At 40.0% G+C, this 19,284-nt stretch overlaps 2 protein-coding genes across 3 annotated transcripts in view; one reads left to right on the plus strand and one right to left on the minus strand.

Moving 5' to 3' along the window:
• The window catches only part of atg9b (autophagy related 9B), a 29,858-nt gene extending 24,645 nt beyond the window's left edge, over positions 1–5,213 (minus strand). Inside the window, exon 1 of the mRNA XM_035429629.1 lies at positions 4,975–5,213. The gene's annotated coding sequence lies outside the window, so the exon portion shown is untranslated. The remainder of the gene's footprint in view (positions 1–4,974) is intronic.
• A 311-nt stretch (positions 5,214–5,524) lies between these two features.
• On the plus strand, positions 5,525–18,847 carry abcb8 (ATP-binding cassette, sub-family B (MDR/TAP), member 8). 2 transcript variants are annotated; one of them, XM_035429631.1, is made up of 16 exons: positions 5,525–5,765; positions 7,354–7,690; positions 8,729–8,884; positions 9,168–9,262; positions 10,280–10,385; positions 10,719–10,880; positions 11,228–11,313; positions 11,845–11,942; positions 12,048–12,153; positions 13,524–13,557; positions 14,029–14,165; positions 14,402–14,496; positions 14,992–15,125; positions 15,854–16,001; positions 16,785–17,035; positions 17,986–18,847. In XM_035429631.1, the coding sequence occupies exons 1-16, from the start codon at positions 5,662–5,664 to the stop codon at positions 18,067–18,069; spliced, it is 2,133 nt and encodes a 710-aa protein (XP_035285522.1). In that variant the 5' UTR covers positions 5,525–5,661; the 3' UTR covers positions 18,070–18,847. The 2 variants fall into 2 exon arrangements, with proteins under 2 accessions (XP_035285522.1, XP_035285523.1); XM_035429632.1 differs by lacking the exons at positions 5,525–5,765; positions 7,354–7,690 and adding an exon at positions 8,452–8,541.
• The last annotated feature ends 437 nt before the right edge of the window (positions 18,848–19,284 follow it).

Consider the following 19,284-nt stretch of genomic DNA (forward strand, 5'->3'; position numbering starts at 1 on the left):
TACACATACACGCAGTATTACAATACAGACTCAATTTTTTAATAATCTGGATTTATTAAAGAGCAACATAATCACATAGCCTAATACATGACATGTGACTTCTGTGTAAGAACACAATATCTTGTGTGAGAAATCTGATTATGCAATCAGGCCTGCACATACTCCTTCACCCAGTACAGATATCCTTTTCACTAAACCTAAACCCAGCAGTTAGGCCTACCTCTGGTTATGCAAGTGTTCTTACACACTGCAGATATGCAACATGGGTGTGACCCGTTACATATCCGCAATCCACAGTACTTTTGAATGTTACACACAGAAAACAAAACATACCGTAGTACATCTTAACTAATGCCATTAATTAAAAACGGACCCTACTCCTACATCACAACAGTTAGGCTAATTTAAGATCTAGCCAACACTATACTGCATTTAAGAGTGATTCTTTATTATTAATATCCCATACAGTGTATTTGGGAGCATGGTTCATATTTCAAGACACTCAGTTGCTTCATTAAAGCGCGACTGGGAAGTTAAATTATACTGGAGAAAAAGGGATGACCCCTCCATCTATTACATCCACTCCAAGTTAAATTAGCCTACACGCTACAATCCTAATTTGGTAGGCACCATATAAATACGAACCCTAAATTTAGCTGAAATAATGTATAAGATACAAGAGTAGTGCACTTCATTAATGTTTAATTTGGCTTCATATCCCTTAATTAAAATGCACAATTGTTGCTGCCTTCAACACGCTACTAAAATTACACACTATTAAGAGAGTAAATTGGCATTTGCTCTGAAATGTCTAATTAGCTGGTGTACCCTGACATGGGTCCTCAATGTGACCAGCATGCCTTAATTACAGCTTGGCAGAACGCAACAGAATCTCTGCCCCGCAAAAACCCACATTCAACAAAGGAAGGCAGCCTCCTTTGTCTTTTAAATCCCCTGATGCCAAACTCGTGTGCTTTTACAGGGTGGATCACAGCCCAACCGAGGCACAGGGGAAGAGTTTGGGAAGACGAGTCGCGTCACACTGCAGCAGGCGCTGCTGGCTTCACCTCGGGAAGCTGCACGACGAGCCAGGATAATTACCCACCGGCGCTGCTGCGGTGCTGGCAGCAGCCAGCTGGGTGGGGGGGTTTCGCCAAGGTATGCAGTTCAGAAGTTCACTATTGCACATCTGTGAGATCCACGCATGTCCTAAACCGCAAACTGCAGGTGAGAATTCCAGAAAATATTACGCTACATCTCAGCAGGAGTTTGACATCCATTACTTCTCCCTGGTTCTCTGGGAGGTGCAAAGACAGGCCTATATAAGCCTACGTTTGCAATTAGACAGCATTTACTTCACAAGATGCATCACATAAATATAACCATCCTGTATGACTGTGAATGAATCAGCCTGTGACTTGAAACTCAGTTAAGTGAATTAATTTTGAAAGTTTAGCCTCCTATAGTTTGCGGGGAGTAGGATTTTTATTTGTTACTTTTGGACACGTCACTGTCTCCGATACCAAAAATCCTTTCCCCTGGGACCTCCTTCCAGTCATAGGCAGTGAAGTCACCACAGGCAGGGCGAGGCGTTTTTATCCTTGCAGTAAATTCCGGGATCAGTCCAAGCCTGAGTCAGTTCAGTCAAAGCCGTACTTTAAAAACAAGGGGCACTTCTGGGAGGAGAAAGTAAAAAGGACAAATAAACTGAACTGATGGCAAGTGCGGGTTGCTGCTTAGCTTCACATTGGTCTCCTGAGGGCCGCTAACAACAATGCTTTTGTCCAACGGAGTCAAAATGGGGAAAAATAATAAAATGTGGGTCAATGTGTTCTTTTTTGATGTCCTTCAGCATCTGAAAGGAGGTGGAGTTACCGTTTGTACCCTCCAGAGCAACTCCAACTAGCCGGGTGTAAAAAACTCTAACTACTTGCCTGTGAAGCTAACAAAGTGTTAATGTTCCATACTGTAATGCCTATATTCTCACCAATAAAGGAAACTAGAACTGAATAATTAGCTACGTTTCAGTTAGCAAGCCACACTATATGCCGAAGGGGTTTCAGCAATTGTCCAAACATACGAACCCAGGGAGCTATCCTATAATTACTACCAATTAATTTAGCAGGAGCTCTTATCCAAAGTGACTTGCAAGGCTAACACGCCATGGTATATTAAAGCCGTCACCGCAGAAACTCGAAAACACCACAGAAACACTGACCTCTTTACAGTAAAGAGGCATTAAGGTGGAAAAAGCGTTAAAATAATATTTGTGTGCATCAATCACCTATGTCTGTACTATAAATGTACTAAGCTATAAAGTGAACATACAGAATAAATTTGACCAACAAAATCCTGTTATGTGGCTGAATGTTGGGTGATTCCTGGCATCACTGTGTTATACTGTTTAGCCCTCAGATCACGGCATACAGTTTGTACCAATCCTTCATTCTGGTTTCACTTGTAGCTGTGGGCCATATTTGTATTCTATTGTCATTTATAATAGTGATTATGGGTCTCTAAGACCTTTCAGGCCAGCCTGGATCGTGTTCTGAGGCAACTGTAAGCAATGTCTGCCTCTGGGGACATGATGTGCACTCCGCTGGCCAGCTCTGATCATCAACCCACTGCTGACACAGCACACATCAGCTCCTTTCTGTCAATTATGGCTCACCTTTAAAACCCACTGGTCTGTAGTACAGTGGTTTAAAATCCCTGCAGGCCAGCCTCTCCCATTTTGAGTGCTACAGTGCAGATTTTTTCTTTGACTCTCATCATACTACTACTACTTGCCATTGGTTGGGCCAGAGCAAGGAGTGGGTCATGGAACCTATTATGGCTTCATATCTGGGGCCTAGAGGTTGACTGGTGATCTCTCTAAAAAATGTAAAACTGGCCACTTTCAAATACAATAAAATTGTTTACGCATGTCTAAAAGGCCTGAGGGGTGTGTTAACCCAGGACAGTTCTAATAGTCTATAAAATTATTGTTTCTAAGGATTTAGTTAGGCTATTTAAATATATTAAGTGATATGGATTAAATAACTACTTTGATAACTGAAACCTTTGGCACTATGATTTGACAGACCGGATGACAAGCAGCTCATACGTTTTAAGACATTGAGCAATTTTACCCACACCAAAACAATGTACATCTCTTTCTGAAAACCAGATCTTGTTTCTTCCAGGAATAGCTCTGAGATTTTATTACATTACTTTAAAGACTATGTCCCATCACCTGAAACATGTGTCACTGCCAAGCTGTGGCCTGCTGCTTCCAGCACATGCAAACCTTCGTTGACTAATTCCTAATGTCCTCACACTAACAAAATAAACTGACTGTACTTGGCTCACATACGAAAGACAGCCGGTTCTCCGAATTTCCAGCAGATTAATGATGGCTTCTGGTCACTCCCAAATCACAAGCAGGATGGCTGTAAACTGGTTGTAATCACAGCCCAGTTGTGACTAAAATCATGCATGCGAGTCAGATGCAGGCAGCTGCTGTGTGGGATGACTGTCCACCCATTTATTACAATTAGCCATTACGGGTTTTGCCAGACAAAGACATAGCCTGGCTGCCATCCATGGCCGTACAGTGAATGTCTTGTTGTGGCTCGAGTCAAAAGGCAGCCTGCACTAGCAGATGTAAGAGACAAGCCTGCCCTTACGTCACTGCCCATATCTTCTGGGAAGACGGCCTTGTTAGTACTCCAAGTTCCTATGTCAGGAGAGCAATTGGCAGGCATTTGCCTGTAGCCGGGTCATATTATTGACCAACTTTTTCTCTGGCCTGTTCACTACTCAAGGATGAAAGGAGATGACTCACCACCATGTTAAATCTTCCCGAAGATTAAAGGCCATCGGCTTTCCTAATATACAAGCCAAAATTCTCAAATGTGTCTCTCAACATTATGACACAGAACTTTCCACTTTAACAAAATGAAGCTATATAAGACACACATAATTACAAAATTAGCTAAATGCATCGTCAGGCAATAGCATCTGCTATTTTCCAGCTTTTACACGAAACATTTACTTTACAACTTCTCGGTTTCCCTCCCTAAGAGTCGCCTGTTACAGTATGTGCCGCTAGCTATAACGTTGTTATGGTGTACGCTGTGCAGAACTTACAGTACAACTAATAACGCTAGCTAGTTATTTAGCTCTCCACGTGACGTAAACGTAACCTGTCCGTTTTGCGAAAGTAACATACTCGTATCTAATCAACTAACCTAAGTGGAAGGTAATGTATCGTATCTACCAAAACGGCTCATAATGTTTAGTTAGCTATCTATGTAGATGTAGCTAGATTTAACATCGGTTTAAAACAGAACTAAATAAGTAATTTATCTGGCGACTAATATTAGCATCGGGCGGAAATGATAAATTATAGCGTTAGCTAATTATCATGGTTGGCTTGACAGATGTCGAATAACGTTATAGCCATACGGACGAATAGCTACAGCGAGCTAAACCGCTTAACAGTTCACAAAGGAAACAAAGTACAGTAGGCTAGCAGGCTAGTTAGCTAGATAACTAAACGTAGCTAACGACAATAGCTAGCCATGCATATCTAGTTATCTAGCCAACGATAACCATTTATTTAAGTAACTTGGTCCATATTTAGATAGAGACATCCAAGGAGATAACTTAGACAAGCTGCTAACACGGCAGGCAGGTCAATAACGTTCTCTAAGTAGCAGCTAGTTACCCACCAGTGGTTACATCACTAGCACAACGAAAGTCCTAGCTAGCACAGCAAGTCATAGACTTGTAGCTAGTACCCAGGTAGACTAGCTAGCGATTAAAACGTAAGACTGTAGCTAACCAATACTGTTAGTCTTATTCAGTCCTTCTAAAAGGTTTGACAGTTAGCTATAATTTGCTTACATGTTAGCAACGTAAACAATGTGGCTAACTGTTTAGCTTGTCAGTTGGCTAACTGAAATAGCTAGCATGTGCTGAGTTGCTTACCTCCCACTTTATTAGTCACCCTCTCTCCTTATGGTGTGCTTGAACTGGTATTGTTTCTTTCTCATTCCATTCGTGAAACGCCTATTGATAATCGATAGCTTAATCACAAATGATCCTTAAGTCGAGAGGATACGGTTATGTAGATAGCAGGATAGCTGCTCAATCAAGTACAACCAAAGGCTAGCACGATTAGTGTTTGTCGACTGCAGCACAAATGTCAACAAAACACCTTCTGACGTCACTACCCTATAACCTTTGAACCGAATGATGAAATTCGTTGCATTTTATTTGTATCACTTAAGCATAAAAAAACAATACCAATATGTAATCGTAAATACAGTAATGTATTCCCACACGTGATAGGGCTACATTTTCTTTTTTTAAATAGTACCATAAATATAGTGACTTTGTCATCTGGATACGCTTAGTTACAAAATTTTAGATTAAAGTGTTGTTTGGCTAACTTCTACAGTCCACCAGTTGAAGTTAAACCTTAACGTAGTTTTACATTATTTAATAAAATCAACTATTTTGACTTATAATACTGTTGAAAAGTGCATTGTGGGTCATTTTAAGATGGCCGCGCCCATGATGATTTAGATACCCTTCTGAGTGTTTCTTAGCATATTTATTAAACTTAAAAATACATCAAAATATATTCTGAACTACCTCTGTACAGTTTTGATCATGTTTTACTTTTTACTTAGTGGTAGCTTAAAATGCAGTACCAGGGCACCGTTGCGCTTTTTAAATTCTCGGCTAAAAGCAGTCGATTTAAGCAGGAATAAAAGGTAAGAAGCTTTTATATCGCTATAGTCTGTTAAAGCTAATTATCATTAAAAAAATCACTTTTATTTGCCTGTAATTTTCTATTCGAAAATGAATAGAAATACCAGCGATCTAAATAGTTTAACTATAAAATGACTAAATAAAGAAAATAAAAACACCAGCTTCTGAGTTATAGTATAGGGGACTCTTGAATGCTTGCTTGAGTCACAGATTTCAGAATGTTCCTTGTAAAATGATAATCTCAGATTAAGGTGGGTGACTTGCTGCAGGCTGGTTATGTCATCAGTTTCACTAAAAAGCAAAGTGTTTGCATGCATTAAAATAGAATGGGTAAGAACAATGCATATACACTCACCATCTGGTTTATTAGGTATACCTATGTAGTAGCAGGTAGGATCCCCCCTTTTCACTTAAGAACAGCCTGAATTCTTTGCTGCATAGATTCAGAAAGCTCCTGGAAGCATTCCTGTAGGATTTGCCCCATGCTAACTCCCTAGCATCACACAGTTCCTGCAGATTTTTCAGCCACACAGTCTGCTGCGAGCCTCCTGTTCCACCTCACCCAAATATGCTTTATTGAATTGAGACCTGGGGTCTGTGCAGCCCATTGGAGTAAACTGAAGTCACTGTCATGCTCATGGAACCATTTTGAGATGATGTGTGCTGTGTAACATGGCACATTATCCTGCTGGAAGTATACATTTGAAAAAGGGGTAGATTGTTGTCATAAAGAGATGCACATTATAAGTAACAATGCTTAGGTTTACTGTGGCTGATTGGGTATTAAGGGGCGTAATGTGTGCTAGGAAAACATTCCCCTCATCATTACACCACCACCAACCTGCACTGTTAGCATAAGGCAGGATGGATCCTTTGATTCATGCTGTTTACACCAAATTCTGAAACTACTGTCTGCATGTCGCAGCAGAAATCAAGATTCGTCAGACAAGGTGTAATTTTTCCTGTGTAAATCTTCAATCCACCAGTTTTGGTTAGCACTTGCCCACTATAGCCTCATCTTCCTGTGCTTAGCTGACAGGAGTGGAACCTGGTGTGGTCTTCTGCTGCTGTAGAACATCCACTTCAAGGTTTGACGTTTTGTGCTTCAGAGATGCCCTTCTGCACACGACTGTAAAAAGTTATTCTTGGAGCATTTGTGGTCTGTCTTTCTGCACTATTCCATGTAACCGTCAGAGGCTGCAGTGAGCGAAAATCTCAGGAAGGCAGCTGTTTATGAGATGCTGGTACCACCACGTCTGGCACCATCAGATTAGGCAAGATCATGCATTTTACCTAATCTGATGTGTGGTCAAACAAAATTGAACCTCTTCACCATGTTCGCATGCTTTATATATTGAGTTGCAGTCACATGATTTGCTGTTTGGAGGAGCAGGCTATTTGTGTCGATAAGCGTGTGTACCTAATAAAGTGCCTGGTGAGTGTATATTCCCACAAATGTTGAATTGATATTAATTAAAAAGCCCCGCTACTGCATTGCTGACCTTTAAGCTGTATCTGCACAGGATGAGTTGAATTTTTTTCTCTGAAGTTAAAAAATGTGCAATTGTAACACGTCTTGGTAAATTTCAGACCAAGTACACACTGGACTCAAGTTTCCAATGCACGTAGCACTGCCAGTAAGACCAGCAATGCCATCGTCCGTCTCTGGGGTCAGACGCAGAGAGTGCTCAGGCAGTCCACTGGACGGGCCTCTCAGTTCCCAAGGGTCACACTTGGATTTATTGTGGGTCCTGCTGCCCTGACGGTCACCGCTCGGCTGTTCGCCAGTGTTGCCTACTGCCAGGTGGACCTCAATAACAATGACCCGGTGGAAGACAAATCAAGAGAATCTCAGCCAGAGTTCAACTGGGCTGTTCTATGGGAGTTTGTCAGGCCCCAAATCCTTGCTCTTCTAGGTGCAATTGTGGTAAGTAATAATCAATACTCACTGTCTTGTATAGATTAGTACAAACAAGGCCTAATTACTGCAAATAGCAGGAGCCAAATCATCTTGGCAGCAGATTTACTGTACTGAAGGTCTTGTTTCACCAAGCTTCAAAAATGGCAGAATAAAGCAGAACTGTTCAATACCAGCATTTTCCCACATTATGCTGAGCCACATTATAGCATTTAGCTTGGTGTTACAATGAGAGACCTTGATAGGAATACAAGGTTTTGTTGTTGTTGTTATTCTTTTTCTTTCAAATGACTAAAATTCACTGTGCAGGAACACTGCTGAGTCTTAGTGGCTCTAAGCATTCTCTCAACTGAGATGTTGGAGTGTCCTAGCCAAAATTTCTACATGGTCGGTATTGTTTGGCAAAGGCAGTGTTCATCAGTCTGCAATGTTCGACAGTTGGCTTCCTTCCTTTGACAAATATTTTGGACCACATAAGAATTTTGGCTTGGACACTCTACTGGAACTTCCACCAGATCTTTAATCTCAGAGAAAACCAGGACTACAAGCTGTTTACCTTAATTTATATCACTGTTGGACTTAAGCTGAAAAAAAGGATTTGAGCTCATTAGGGAATGGCAGTAGTGCATTCACATGCCACAGGTATGATGGTTGTTTCTAATTTAGTTTGTAGAGCCATCTACACCTGAGGCATCAGGGTGGAATGGTCTCTTTTCCAGTACTGTGTCTATATCTGTAGCTCTTTCCTGTATTATTGGGCCCCATTGGGTTTATTTATGTATTGCTTTAGGTGGCTGTATGTAACACAGTAAAGTAGAGGAACTGGCTTGTAGCCACAAGAGTCAAGGCTCAGTGACCAGGTGAGCCAGAACTGTGATACCCATAACCGTAATGGAACTTAAAACAATAACTTAATGAAATACTCAGCTGTATTCAGTAATTTAAAAAGATGTTATAATGTCAGAGGAATGTAAATCACTAAGGAAAATGGTATGTGCTATGGAGATGAACAATAGTTGCAGACAACAATGCGTTTGTGTATTATAGCTTGCTTTTGGGGCAGCCTTCCTGAACATTCACATCCCTTTGATGCTCGGTGATTTGGTGAATGTGGTGGCCCACTACGTGAGAGAGCATGCTGGGAACTACATCGGGGAGGTCCGAGGCCCCGCTCTGAAACTTTTGGGACTCTACGGGTTACAGGTAAGCCGCAATGGTATGGTGACAGCTACAGCTATAATCTGGTTTGAAGTGTATTTAAAAAGAAGTACGGCTGTGTCATTTAGAGCAATTTGTACAGCAAGAATGGATTTGTGAGCCAGCAAAATAATACATTTTGTTGATTGACTATTTATCTGAGACAGTCTGGCTCATCTCATCTGACAAATAACAGTGTCCCATGGGTCTGATGAGTCAGACAGGGCGAAATTAAAATTTGTCACTGAGCGGTAACATCCCATTTTCCCATTATCTTTGTTGTCTGCAGGGCCTGTTGACCAGCGGTTACATTATTCTTCTCTCCAGGGTAGGGGAGAGAGTGGCGGCGGACATGAGAAAAAGCCTCTTCCTTTCCTTGCTCAGGTGGTTTTCTCGGAGTATTACGTTCCCATTTTGTATCTGTGTTTAGTATTTTAAACTGTGTGGCGGTACAGCATATAAGAATTTTGTTTTGAACTTTGGTTAACCAGGTTCAAGCATTCTCTGCTTTTATCTGAACTCTGTGGTGCCATTGAGCCAGGTTTTGTACAGTAAAAATAAATGCACGTGAGTAATACCTTAGAACAGGTGTTTTGTGCCTCTGTCCTGGGGGATCTCTGTGTTTGCTGGATTTTGCTACAGCCAATGTTTTGGTAAATTGAGGTTGTTGTAAATGTGTTTATGTTCTTCAACAGTTTTTCCTAAAACTTATTATAACACAGTTCTGGTTTGGCTCATTATCATTTGCATTGTCTTTGAATTCTTAATTTTCTGTACCATTTTACTTTCAATGGCCAGGTCCACATTTTAGGTAATTATGAGCCCACCTGTCAGTCCATCCCTTTTCCACAGGTCCAGGACTCCTTTGCCATATAGCAGCACATTACATAAAATGAAATTAGTTGAACTGACTGATGATTAAAAGCATGGTATGTGAACATCAGGCATTTGTTCTTCCTGATATTCATAGCTATTGAAATAATATGGCCTTTAATGGTAAACCCTTCAGTATGCCTTAAAAGTGTTTAGTTAAGAGTAAATAACAGCTTGTGACAGTTCAAGAGTTACAATTGTGGTTAGAAGGAAAACCAGCATAGAGTCCCCAGAACAGAGTTTGGTGGTGCAGTGAATAATACTGTCGCTTCACAGCAATGAGGTACTGAGTTTGAAGAAAATGGGAGGATGGATAGAAGTTTGCTGGCCTTTTCTGTCTTGCAGTGCCGCACCTAATCAGAATTCTGTGCGAATATGCTCTAACTGCCTAATTTTATGTCCCATGTTAGAATGAACTTCATTGTTATGATTTAGTTTGTTTTTAATGCTTATTTTACATGTGCGGTACACAATTACAACATTCGGGCGTGACTAAGATCCCAGTGACACTGTTGATGTTTTTGGTAGGCAAGATGTTGCATTCTTTGATGCCCACAAGACTGGACAGCTGGTGAACCGCTTGACTGCTGATATTCAGGAGTTTAAGTCTTCATTTAAACTGGTTGTTTCTCAGGTACAGTTGATTGCATACCATCTGATCAGAAGATCAAATGTTGGAAGGTTTTCAGATTTCTAGTATAAAATGTCATATTGAAAAAGAGACATGTCTTCAAAATGATTGTGTGAAAAAATTTAATTAAAAAAAAATGGATACAAATTGATTTTTTTTTTTTTTAAAGAACATGAGGCTTCAATAAAGAAACGTTATGTGTAAGCCACAAGTTAAATGCAAATGTGTTAAATCGTGAGTTATTGAGTATGAAAGTTCCATAAATGGGTCCATTGAATGATTTCTGTGCCTCAGCTGTGACCTTACGTCTCTGTGTTCTCCCGACACCCTCTACAGGGTTTGCGAAGCGTCACCCAGACGGTGGGGTGCTTTGTGTCCCTCTACATCATCTCTCCGAAACTCACGGGCCTGATGGTGGTGGTCATGCCCTGTCTGGTGGGGACAGGGGCTCTCATTGGCTCCTTCCTGCGACGGCTCTCCCGGAAGGCTCAGGAGCAGGTGATCACATGACTGGTGCTAGCGTGGGGACAGGTGGTGCTTTTGCAGGACAATTTGGCGGAAGCCAGTGACATCAGTCTCAAAACCAAACTCTTCCTGACATTTGTACATACTACACTGTTCTGTGATGATCAAAGAACATTGCATTGGAACACCACTTCAGTCTTTAAGACCTAAAATGATTGGCTGTGAATTGTGAAATTATTTTTAGAAATGTTTTGTAACTGAAGAATCTACTGTTGTTGAGGAAGTTTTGTTAATTGTGTGTTCTGTGATGCTGACCTCTGTGTGTGTGTGTGTGTGTGTATTTATTTATTCATGTGTGTGTACCTGGGACACAACCGTAGGTTGCCATAGCCACAGGAGTGGCGGATGAGGCCCTGGGCAACGTACGCACAGTGAGAGCCTTTGCCATGGAGGACCGGGAGATGCAGTAAGCGCTTTGCTCCTTCACTGTATTGCCTTGTCTACAGCCAGTGTGCTTCACAGAAACTAAATCCCCACAGCTACCTTTATGCCCTCAGGCTCTGTGAGACTGCGAGACTCTGTGATACCTGACTGTCTCTTAGAATCATTGCATGCTTAAAAACATGCTTTTAACATGTGAACGTCTATAATATCATATCCTGACAAATTGTGTACAGGAAAATGTCAGACTTCTCAAGCTGTTCCTAAAGAAATGTAGGTCAAAAGATATTTGTAGGTGCATTAGTTAAAAAGGGGCTCAAGCATCTGCAAGAGAAGTAACCCCCACACCAGCAGGGTAAGGCCAAAAGGCCTCAAAAAAGAAGAAATCTTCAATGCTGTGAATAAATGAAAAAAGTCTTCATATTTTATTGTGACATATTGAATAAGTGTGGCCATACCCTGTTGGTGTGAGGGCTACTCCTTCTACAGGTACAGGAAAATATGCAATAAATCCAGCACAAAGACAAGCCGCAGTTAACCGGGGTTTCTTTTCCAGGATGTTTTCCACTGAGGTGAATAAGTCATGTGACCTGAATGAAGCTCTAGGAACAGGAATTGCAGTTTTCCAAGGGCTGTCAAATGTCGCACTTAACTGTGAGTGACTGAGAAGGTGATGTGAGCAGAGAAAGACAATATTTGAATTCCAATCCCCGAAAACTCCTAGCTAGTATTCAATAACTTTTTTTTCTTTTTCTTCAGGCATTGTCTTGGGCACCATTTTTGCAGGCGGGCACATGATGGCTGGTAATGAGATGTCTCCAGGGGACCTCATGTCTTTTCTTGTGGCATCACAAACCGTGCAGAGGTGAGGTGTGGCTGCCTCTATCACAGCCCTCTTTCCCAGCCCTGGTCATATTTCATATTCTGTCCAATTTGGACCATCCTCCATACCACAATGTGGAAAAATTACCAGTCCATACATAGCGAAAAAAAATGCATGATTCAGTAAGTTTCATTTTTCTTGTCATACTTTTTCCAAATGAAAAGGCTGTTGTCTTCCTATTCATTGTCTTGCTCTGTCAGTTGTATCTTCATTTTACTACTGTCTTGCGTGGGCAATATTTTATTTATGAATATTTCTATTTTACTGTTTTGCATTTTGCTGAAAAGTCAAAGATACTGAAACTAATTTCTAGACACGAGCTTCACAGTACAAGTAAAAATATACCATGGAAATATTTAAACTTGATTACTAAGAAATATAACTGGGAATTAAGACATTGCCTAGAACACCAACAAGGAAATCAGGTAGAGAGAATATGTCCTGTGAAATGTAAGATCATTAAACTTTTTGCCAGGTAAGATTTTTTAAGTACAATACGTTTGAAGATTGTGTACATTTTGAGAGCCTTTAATGCAAAACATTGTATGAGCCTTGAGGTGACATTAGAGGTTTCTGTTATGGCAGATTTTTTTTTTCAGGGGGAAATGGGTGGAAAGAGCAGAGGAGGTCTTAGGTGGCAGCTATGTTCCTACTCTCCCCTTAGCTGCCCTTATTGGTAGAGCTGCAGCTAAAGCAAGCTGAGTGGCAAGCAGTATGTTCCAGTGTTGTTAAAGCAAATAAATAAATACTTAAATAAATAATTTGTATATATATATATATATATATAATATATACATACAGTATTTAATATACTATATATATATATATATATATATATACAGTATATAATATCATATATATATATATGTGTATATATATATATATGGTTGCAAGTACCATGAACTAACTTTTTGGTATCATGGAATTCATACAGGATATATATGTACAGGTGAAATAAGGACACCCTTTAATATACATGTATTATTATTTTGTGGTTCATAACACAAGTTTCTAGACAAGATAAAAATGCTGATTTGAAAAGAAGTACCAGATGGCATTTTTAATGAATGTACACTTTTGGGTACAAAAATGATGATTTTTGGTATGGATGAACAATAAGGTGTAGAATAGCCCCAGTGTTTCAGCCATGCATATTCAGAAACTTTTATTGCAAGGAAAAATTGATGTATTTAGCCAGCTGCTTAAACTTTTAGCAAGCAGACTTCATGCAGTTTTATATGTTATTAAGGAGCTAATTACACTGTTGCCAAGCCAATGCATTAGTCTAAATGGTCCATTTCTTTCTACAAGTAAAGCAGTGAGTTTTAATTAAATTTCTTCTCTTTCCACAGGTCCATGGCCAGTATTTCAATCCTGTTTGGACAAGTAAGTGAAAAATCCTGCCCGATTGTCCCTCCCAGATTCATTGGGCCACATTTACATACATAAACTTGTTAACAGCTTGGCTGCTGAATTTTGAACTACTTGGTGCCAGGCAAGAGCTTGATGCTCAAACAGTGAAATGCAAGAATTGCATAAATCTAGAAGAGATGCGATAAAAAGATGTTTGAGTCTGTGGACAATAAAATTGCCCCGGTATTTCTTGACTAGTAAAAACATGTCTGAACTGATTTTGTTAGATGGTATATGTTAAACAAAGTTGAAAAATCTCTCTCTTTCTACAAGTTGCTTGTGAGTAAGGAAGTGAATGCATTGGTCTAAGAATTAAAGCTTTGGTTTATAAGTTGAGCTGATGGATTTCTTAAAGATATCCAGTTTTATAAATTAGTTAGACGGTCCTGCAAAACAGCCACCTTACTAAAAAAAGGTCTAAAGCGAAGTCCACCTCTTTTTCAGATGGTTAGAGGTATTAGCGCTGGTGCCCGTGTGTTTGAATACCTGTCCTTGGAGCCTACCATTCCAATCACTGGGGGAGGCAGGATTCCTTATCACTCCTTAATTGGCAGAGTGGACTTCATGAACATCTCCTTCAGGCAAGACTTCTCCTGAGCTTATATCATGTCCAAATAATTCTTCTCCTCCTTCTTTTTCTGCTTCTTCCTCTAACTCTTCTTCATCCTCTTCCTCTACCACCGTGGTTTAAAGATAGTAATTGCTGTTGAAAAAATGTTAAACCACTGAAACACAGAGGAATAATGATAGTGACATTGTTTTGTATTGTACAGTATGCAATTAGTATATGAAACAATTGGGCATTTACTTTGTTTAGTTACCCAACAAGGCCTGGGCATCAGATTCTGAAGAACTTCACCCTCACCTTGCCCCCCTGTAAGACAGTGGCCATCGTTGGGGAGTCTGGAGGAGGTAAATTAGTGGACTAAATTAATGAAAGTTTAATGAGGGAACACATTGTTATTGTAATATTTTAGCATGTGGGTAAATGGCACGAAAAGCCGCTTAAAAAAAGTCGTCAAAGCACTCATTTGTTTGAGCAACTATGGGCAATGTTAAAGTTAAAATATTACTAGCAGAACGTCAGATATGAACCCTTCAACAATGTGCTTTTTCTGAGTTGTTTGTAACTTAGAAACTTTGAAAGTCAAAGTTCATCAGCTTAAATTTGATTAATTTGTTGGAATGTCTAATTGCATTGCTGTAGCCTTATTTTTTTATAAAGGCTCACATTTTGTAGCTGTTAATCATTTTTTTATGATATTATTTTATTTTGTTATGACTTGTTTTTTTCTTGCTGTTGTTTGTTTGGCTGCTGTGGCAGTTCAGCTCAGCAGAACACTGAGACGTGACCTTTGAAAGAGTCAGTCGCTTACATTTACCACACTTCTATCTCATGTTGTCCAGGTAAATCCACTGTGGCCAGCTTGCTGGAACGCTTCTACGACCCCAGCAGTGGGGTGGTCATGCTGGATGGGCTGGACGTTCGAACCCTTGACCCCTCCTGGCTCAGGGGGAAGGTCATTGGGTTCATCAACCAGGTGTGTGACTCCAGCGTCTGGCTGCTCTCCTCTGCCTCTCATTTCACATTCAGATTCATTGTTTGTTTTGTTGCCCTTTGTGGAGGAAAATGTGTCCCACAACTTGGTAACTGTCCTTTACATAAGAGAGTAGACTCAAAGACGAGCAGCACATCCCAGCAGCGGAGAAAAAAGTGTGAAATGTGCAGAGAAAGTGTGCTCTGATGCACTCACCAGTGAGAAATATTTCAGAAAATTACAGAATTTTACCTTGCTACTGCTGTTTGAAAGAGAGGCGCAGCTCTTACTGAAAATGATTCATGTCCTGTGATTGTCTGGTGCATGATGGGAGAAGCTGTAGCCCTGGCTGATTTAAACCCGCTCTCCCCTTGCAGGACAAAGCCAGTCTGACTCCCAAGCTAATGACATAGTCCAGACTCAAACTTGTCATGCAAAGGCTATATGTAGACTCAGCCTATACTCATGGGAAGCAATCATGAGTGTTTTTGTTGTTGGAGTTGGACAGGCAAAGGAATAATTTTATCCTTGAATGATCATCACAACAGAACAGCCCAGTCTGACTGCTATCAGTGCTATCAGAAATCAGAGTAGGCTTGTTTGTTGCTTCAGACCGACTATAATTTACGTCCCTCAATTTTATAAGCAGAAATGCAAAGCAGCCTCATGAATAGTTTGATGTGGGAGGTGTCACAGATAGAGACCAGGGTCTGAACTGGTCTGTCCCACAGGAACCTGTACTGTTCAGCACGTCCGTGATGGACAACATTCGCTTCGGCAAGCCGGAGGCCACTGACGCCGAGGTCATCACCGCCGCCAAGCAGGCCAACGCACACCGATTCATCACCGCCTTTCCCGACGGTTATAACACCATGGTCGGTAAGCACAGTCAAGCGGGCAGAATAAATGGCCACCAGCAATGAAACGAGACACGGAAGCATTTTCATGCTGTTCGGCTTTACTACATGTAACTGTTTTTCAGAAGGGCTGACTTTCTGGCAGACAAGCGTTTTCTGTTTGTTTTCTTTTTCTTTAACATTACCTAATTTTCCCAGGTAGTTAAAATTTTGAGAGGGCTGCCAAACCCTGTTTCTGGAGATCTACCATCCTGTAGGTTTTCAGTCCGACCCTAACAAAGGACACCTCATTTAACAGCTGAAGATCTTGTTGAAATGATAATTAGAATCAGTGCTAAATTAGAGCTGAAATTAAAACATACAGGATGGTAGATCTCCATGAGCAGGGTTGAGCTGCCCTGAAATGATATGGCACATGTAGCATTAGCAATAACACAAAGGTGTGATGGGTATTTTTTTTTTGTTATTGTGTGCTGTTACAATATATGTATGGAAGAAAACATAGTTTCAATATTCTCTGTGTGCCACTTTCTATTGGAGATGGCAAAGTCAGGTGTAAATTATTCTGGTGTATTAATGAATCTTAAATTGGCTAGAAATAGCTGTACAAAATAAGTATTGTACCTTACTGAACCTGTGTCTAGCAGTTGTCTATGACCATGAAATGCACTTTTTGTACGTCGCTTTGGATAAAAGCGTCTGCCAAATAAATGTAATGTAATCTAAATTTTATTTGATATGTGAAAACAGCCCACCTGTTTTTCCAGCTGCCTTTTACTCAGACCTGTCCCCCATTTTCTCCAAGGTGAGCGTGGGGTAACACTTTCAGGAGGCCAAAAACAGCGCATCGCTATTGCCCGTGCCCTGATCAAGAACCCCAGCATCCTGGTTCTGGATGAAGCTACCAGCGCCCTGGATGCTGAGTCAGAGCGGGTGGTGCAGGAGGCCCTGGAACGGGCGACCACGGGCCGTACCGTGCTCATCATCGCCCACCGCCTGAGCACCATCAAGGGGGCTGATCTCATCTGCGTGCTCAGCAATGGGCGCATCGTAGAGGTGAGTGGGCGGGACATCAGGTGGCCACTGCATTAGCTCTCACCATGACATCGGTTGACACAAAAAGCTTGAACACCTGATTCGTCTCTGACCTCAAATAATGACAATCCTACCATCAATCCATCTTATGGGTTAATTTGAAGAAAAACTGGCTTGTACCGGCAGGAAATTGGCTTTCTCTTGGGAAAGCAGAAACCAAAATTTCTGTTGTAATTTTTTGTGGGAACATGTGGACATGACTTAGGGGAAACTGCAATCAAAGAGGATGCTGTGTGTTTGAAACTGGGGCAGTTCTTCACTCTTTAAACCTGCTGTTCACATTCTAGTTTATTTTTTGCAAGTACAAACCGATAACCGTTTACTTATCTGTTCACTTTTTCGCTCAGTTTAAAATACATTTTGTATAATTAGGTGCTGGGTCACAGGAACATGTAAAGAATAAAAAGAAAAGATGCGCACATTCACTTAATGCTCCTACAAACAAAAATGCAAATGATTGACGTTTCAACCACATTGTTCTGATAAAGACCAATGTGATCAAAACGTCAACCATTCACATGGTAAACACCTTTTTATTTTATTTTTTTGGTGGAGTGTACGAGTCTTTTCTGTTCTTTTAGGATTTCTCATTCCCACATATCAATTGGTGAAGTTCTCAGAAACCCCTTTCTAGTATGCCTAAATGTAAGTTCACATGAAAGACATGGTCTCTCAAAAGAGTCAATTCAGACAGACAAAAATAAAATAAAAATTCCAGTGGGAGCGATCATTTAAAAAAAACAAAAAAACAACAATTCTCATTAGGTGTGGCCACTCGTTGTTCCCATAAATAAATTTGTAACACACAACACATTTCACACAGTTCAGTTTTTTTCAATATTTGTATTGAATAATATGTTAAGTGTCTTTGGTCCTGCTGTAAACTCGGTGTCCTTTTTGTGTCCAAACAGGCTGGAACACACTTCGATCTTCTGAATAAAGGAGGCCTCTATGCAGATCTGATCCAGAGACAGAGAACAGAGGAACAAAAATAAACACGCTATCATACTACAAATGCAATGGACTGCTCTATGGTCAGTCCAACAGTCCAAGAGCAGAATCACTCCCAGACTTAAACATTACCAAAATAATTGCTTAGCCTAACCAACAGGGCAGTTTATTACAATGATTATATTTTAGTTGAGTCTCAGAATATACATTGGATCTTAATGTCTCTTTTGTTTGTGAACCTATACATTATTTTAATGAATTGGTCAATGACTGAAGAATGTTCAAATATTGAAATGTCACTGTATGTTTTACCTACTTAGAGTAATGCCTCTAGGTGTATATAATTTTATTGTTAGTACACTTGGAAGTTGCTATTTTTTACATAGTGGGTGTTTTTTAATTGACAGGTTGGAAAGTAATTATTTGACACTAAGTAAATAAAGAATCTAGTAGTGGTGTGAATGAATAAAGGTTTACTCATGGATCATATTTTTTATAGAAAAAGATTCCATCAAAATAGAAAAATAACTTTCAGTTACAGGAATTACAAAAGTAATTTATGATAAATGTGCAGTACAGTTCAATGTGCTTATTTGTGTAACATAAATTGTTAATTAATGAGCATTATAGTGGTGCCCTGTATGGATGATTACATGTACCTGTCTGGAATTACTATTTTATCTGCTGTAAATACTGTCATTGGTACCAATCCTTTCATTGTAATGATTATTGCTTTATTGGAGTGACTTGCAAATTCAGTTTTGATGCATTGCAGAATGATTGAAATGTTAAATAAAAATAAGCATTTCTATCTATACTGAATGTGCTTGATTTTAGAGATTTTGTTTTCATATGCTTGTCTGCTGAAGAAGTGTTTTATATTAAATTGTACACATTTTTAAATAGGAGACTGAATGCTAAATGCAATGTTACATGTTTTATATGAACAATTTAATACCTTCCAATTGCTCTGTTAAGCACCTCAAAGCATTTATATCATTATTGGTTAATTAAGGGCAAAACATACCAGATATAGCCCAGCTCTGTTGTAAAGTGCATATTACTTTGAATTTAATTTCACCTGATTACTTCAGTCTGATTTGCCGATTTTGAAAACAAACAAACAAGTAGATCCTGCAGCTCTCCAGGGTAAGGGTTGCAGACGATCTGTGCTCTTTGCTATTAGTTTCGCACTGATGTTTTTTTCAGCAATTACATTCCATGGCTTTAAGCAAACAATAGACTATGTGACGTGGAGA

The sequence above is a fragment of the Anguilla anguilla genome, chromosome 8 (genome assembly GCF_013347855.1).
Source record: "Anguilla anguilla isolate fAngAng1 chromosome 8, fAngAng1.pri, whole genome shotgun sequence".
In the NCBI taxonomy this organism is placed as follows: Eukaryota; Metazoa; Chordata; class Actinopteri; order Anguilliformes; family Anguillidae; genus Anguilla; species Anguilla anguilla.

Coding starts and splice junctions, on each gene's coding strand:
- abcb8 (XM_035429631.1), top strand. CDS start 5,662: ATGTTTTACTTTTTACTTAGTGGTAGCTTAAAATGCAGTACCAGGGCA. Junction 7,691..8,728: donor CTCTTCTAGGTGCAATTGTG/GTAAGTAATAAT, acceptor TGTGTATTATAG/CTTGCTTTTGGGGCAGCCTT. Junction 8,885..9,167: donor TGGGACTCTACGGGTTACAG/GTAAGCCGCAAT, acceptor TGTTGTCTGCAG/GGCCTGTTGACCAGCGGTTA.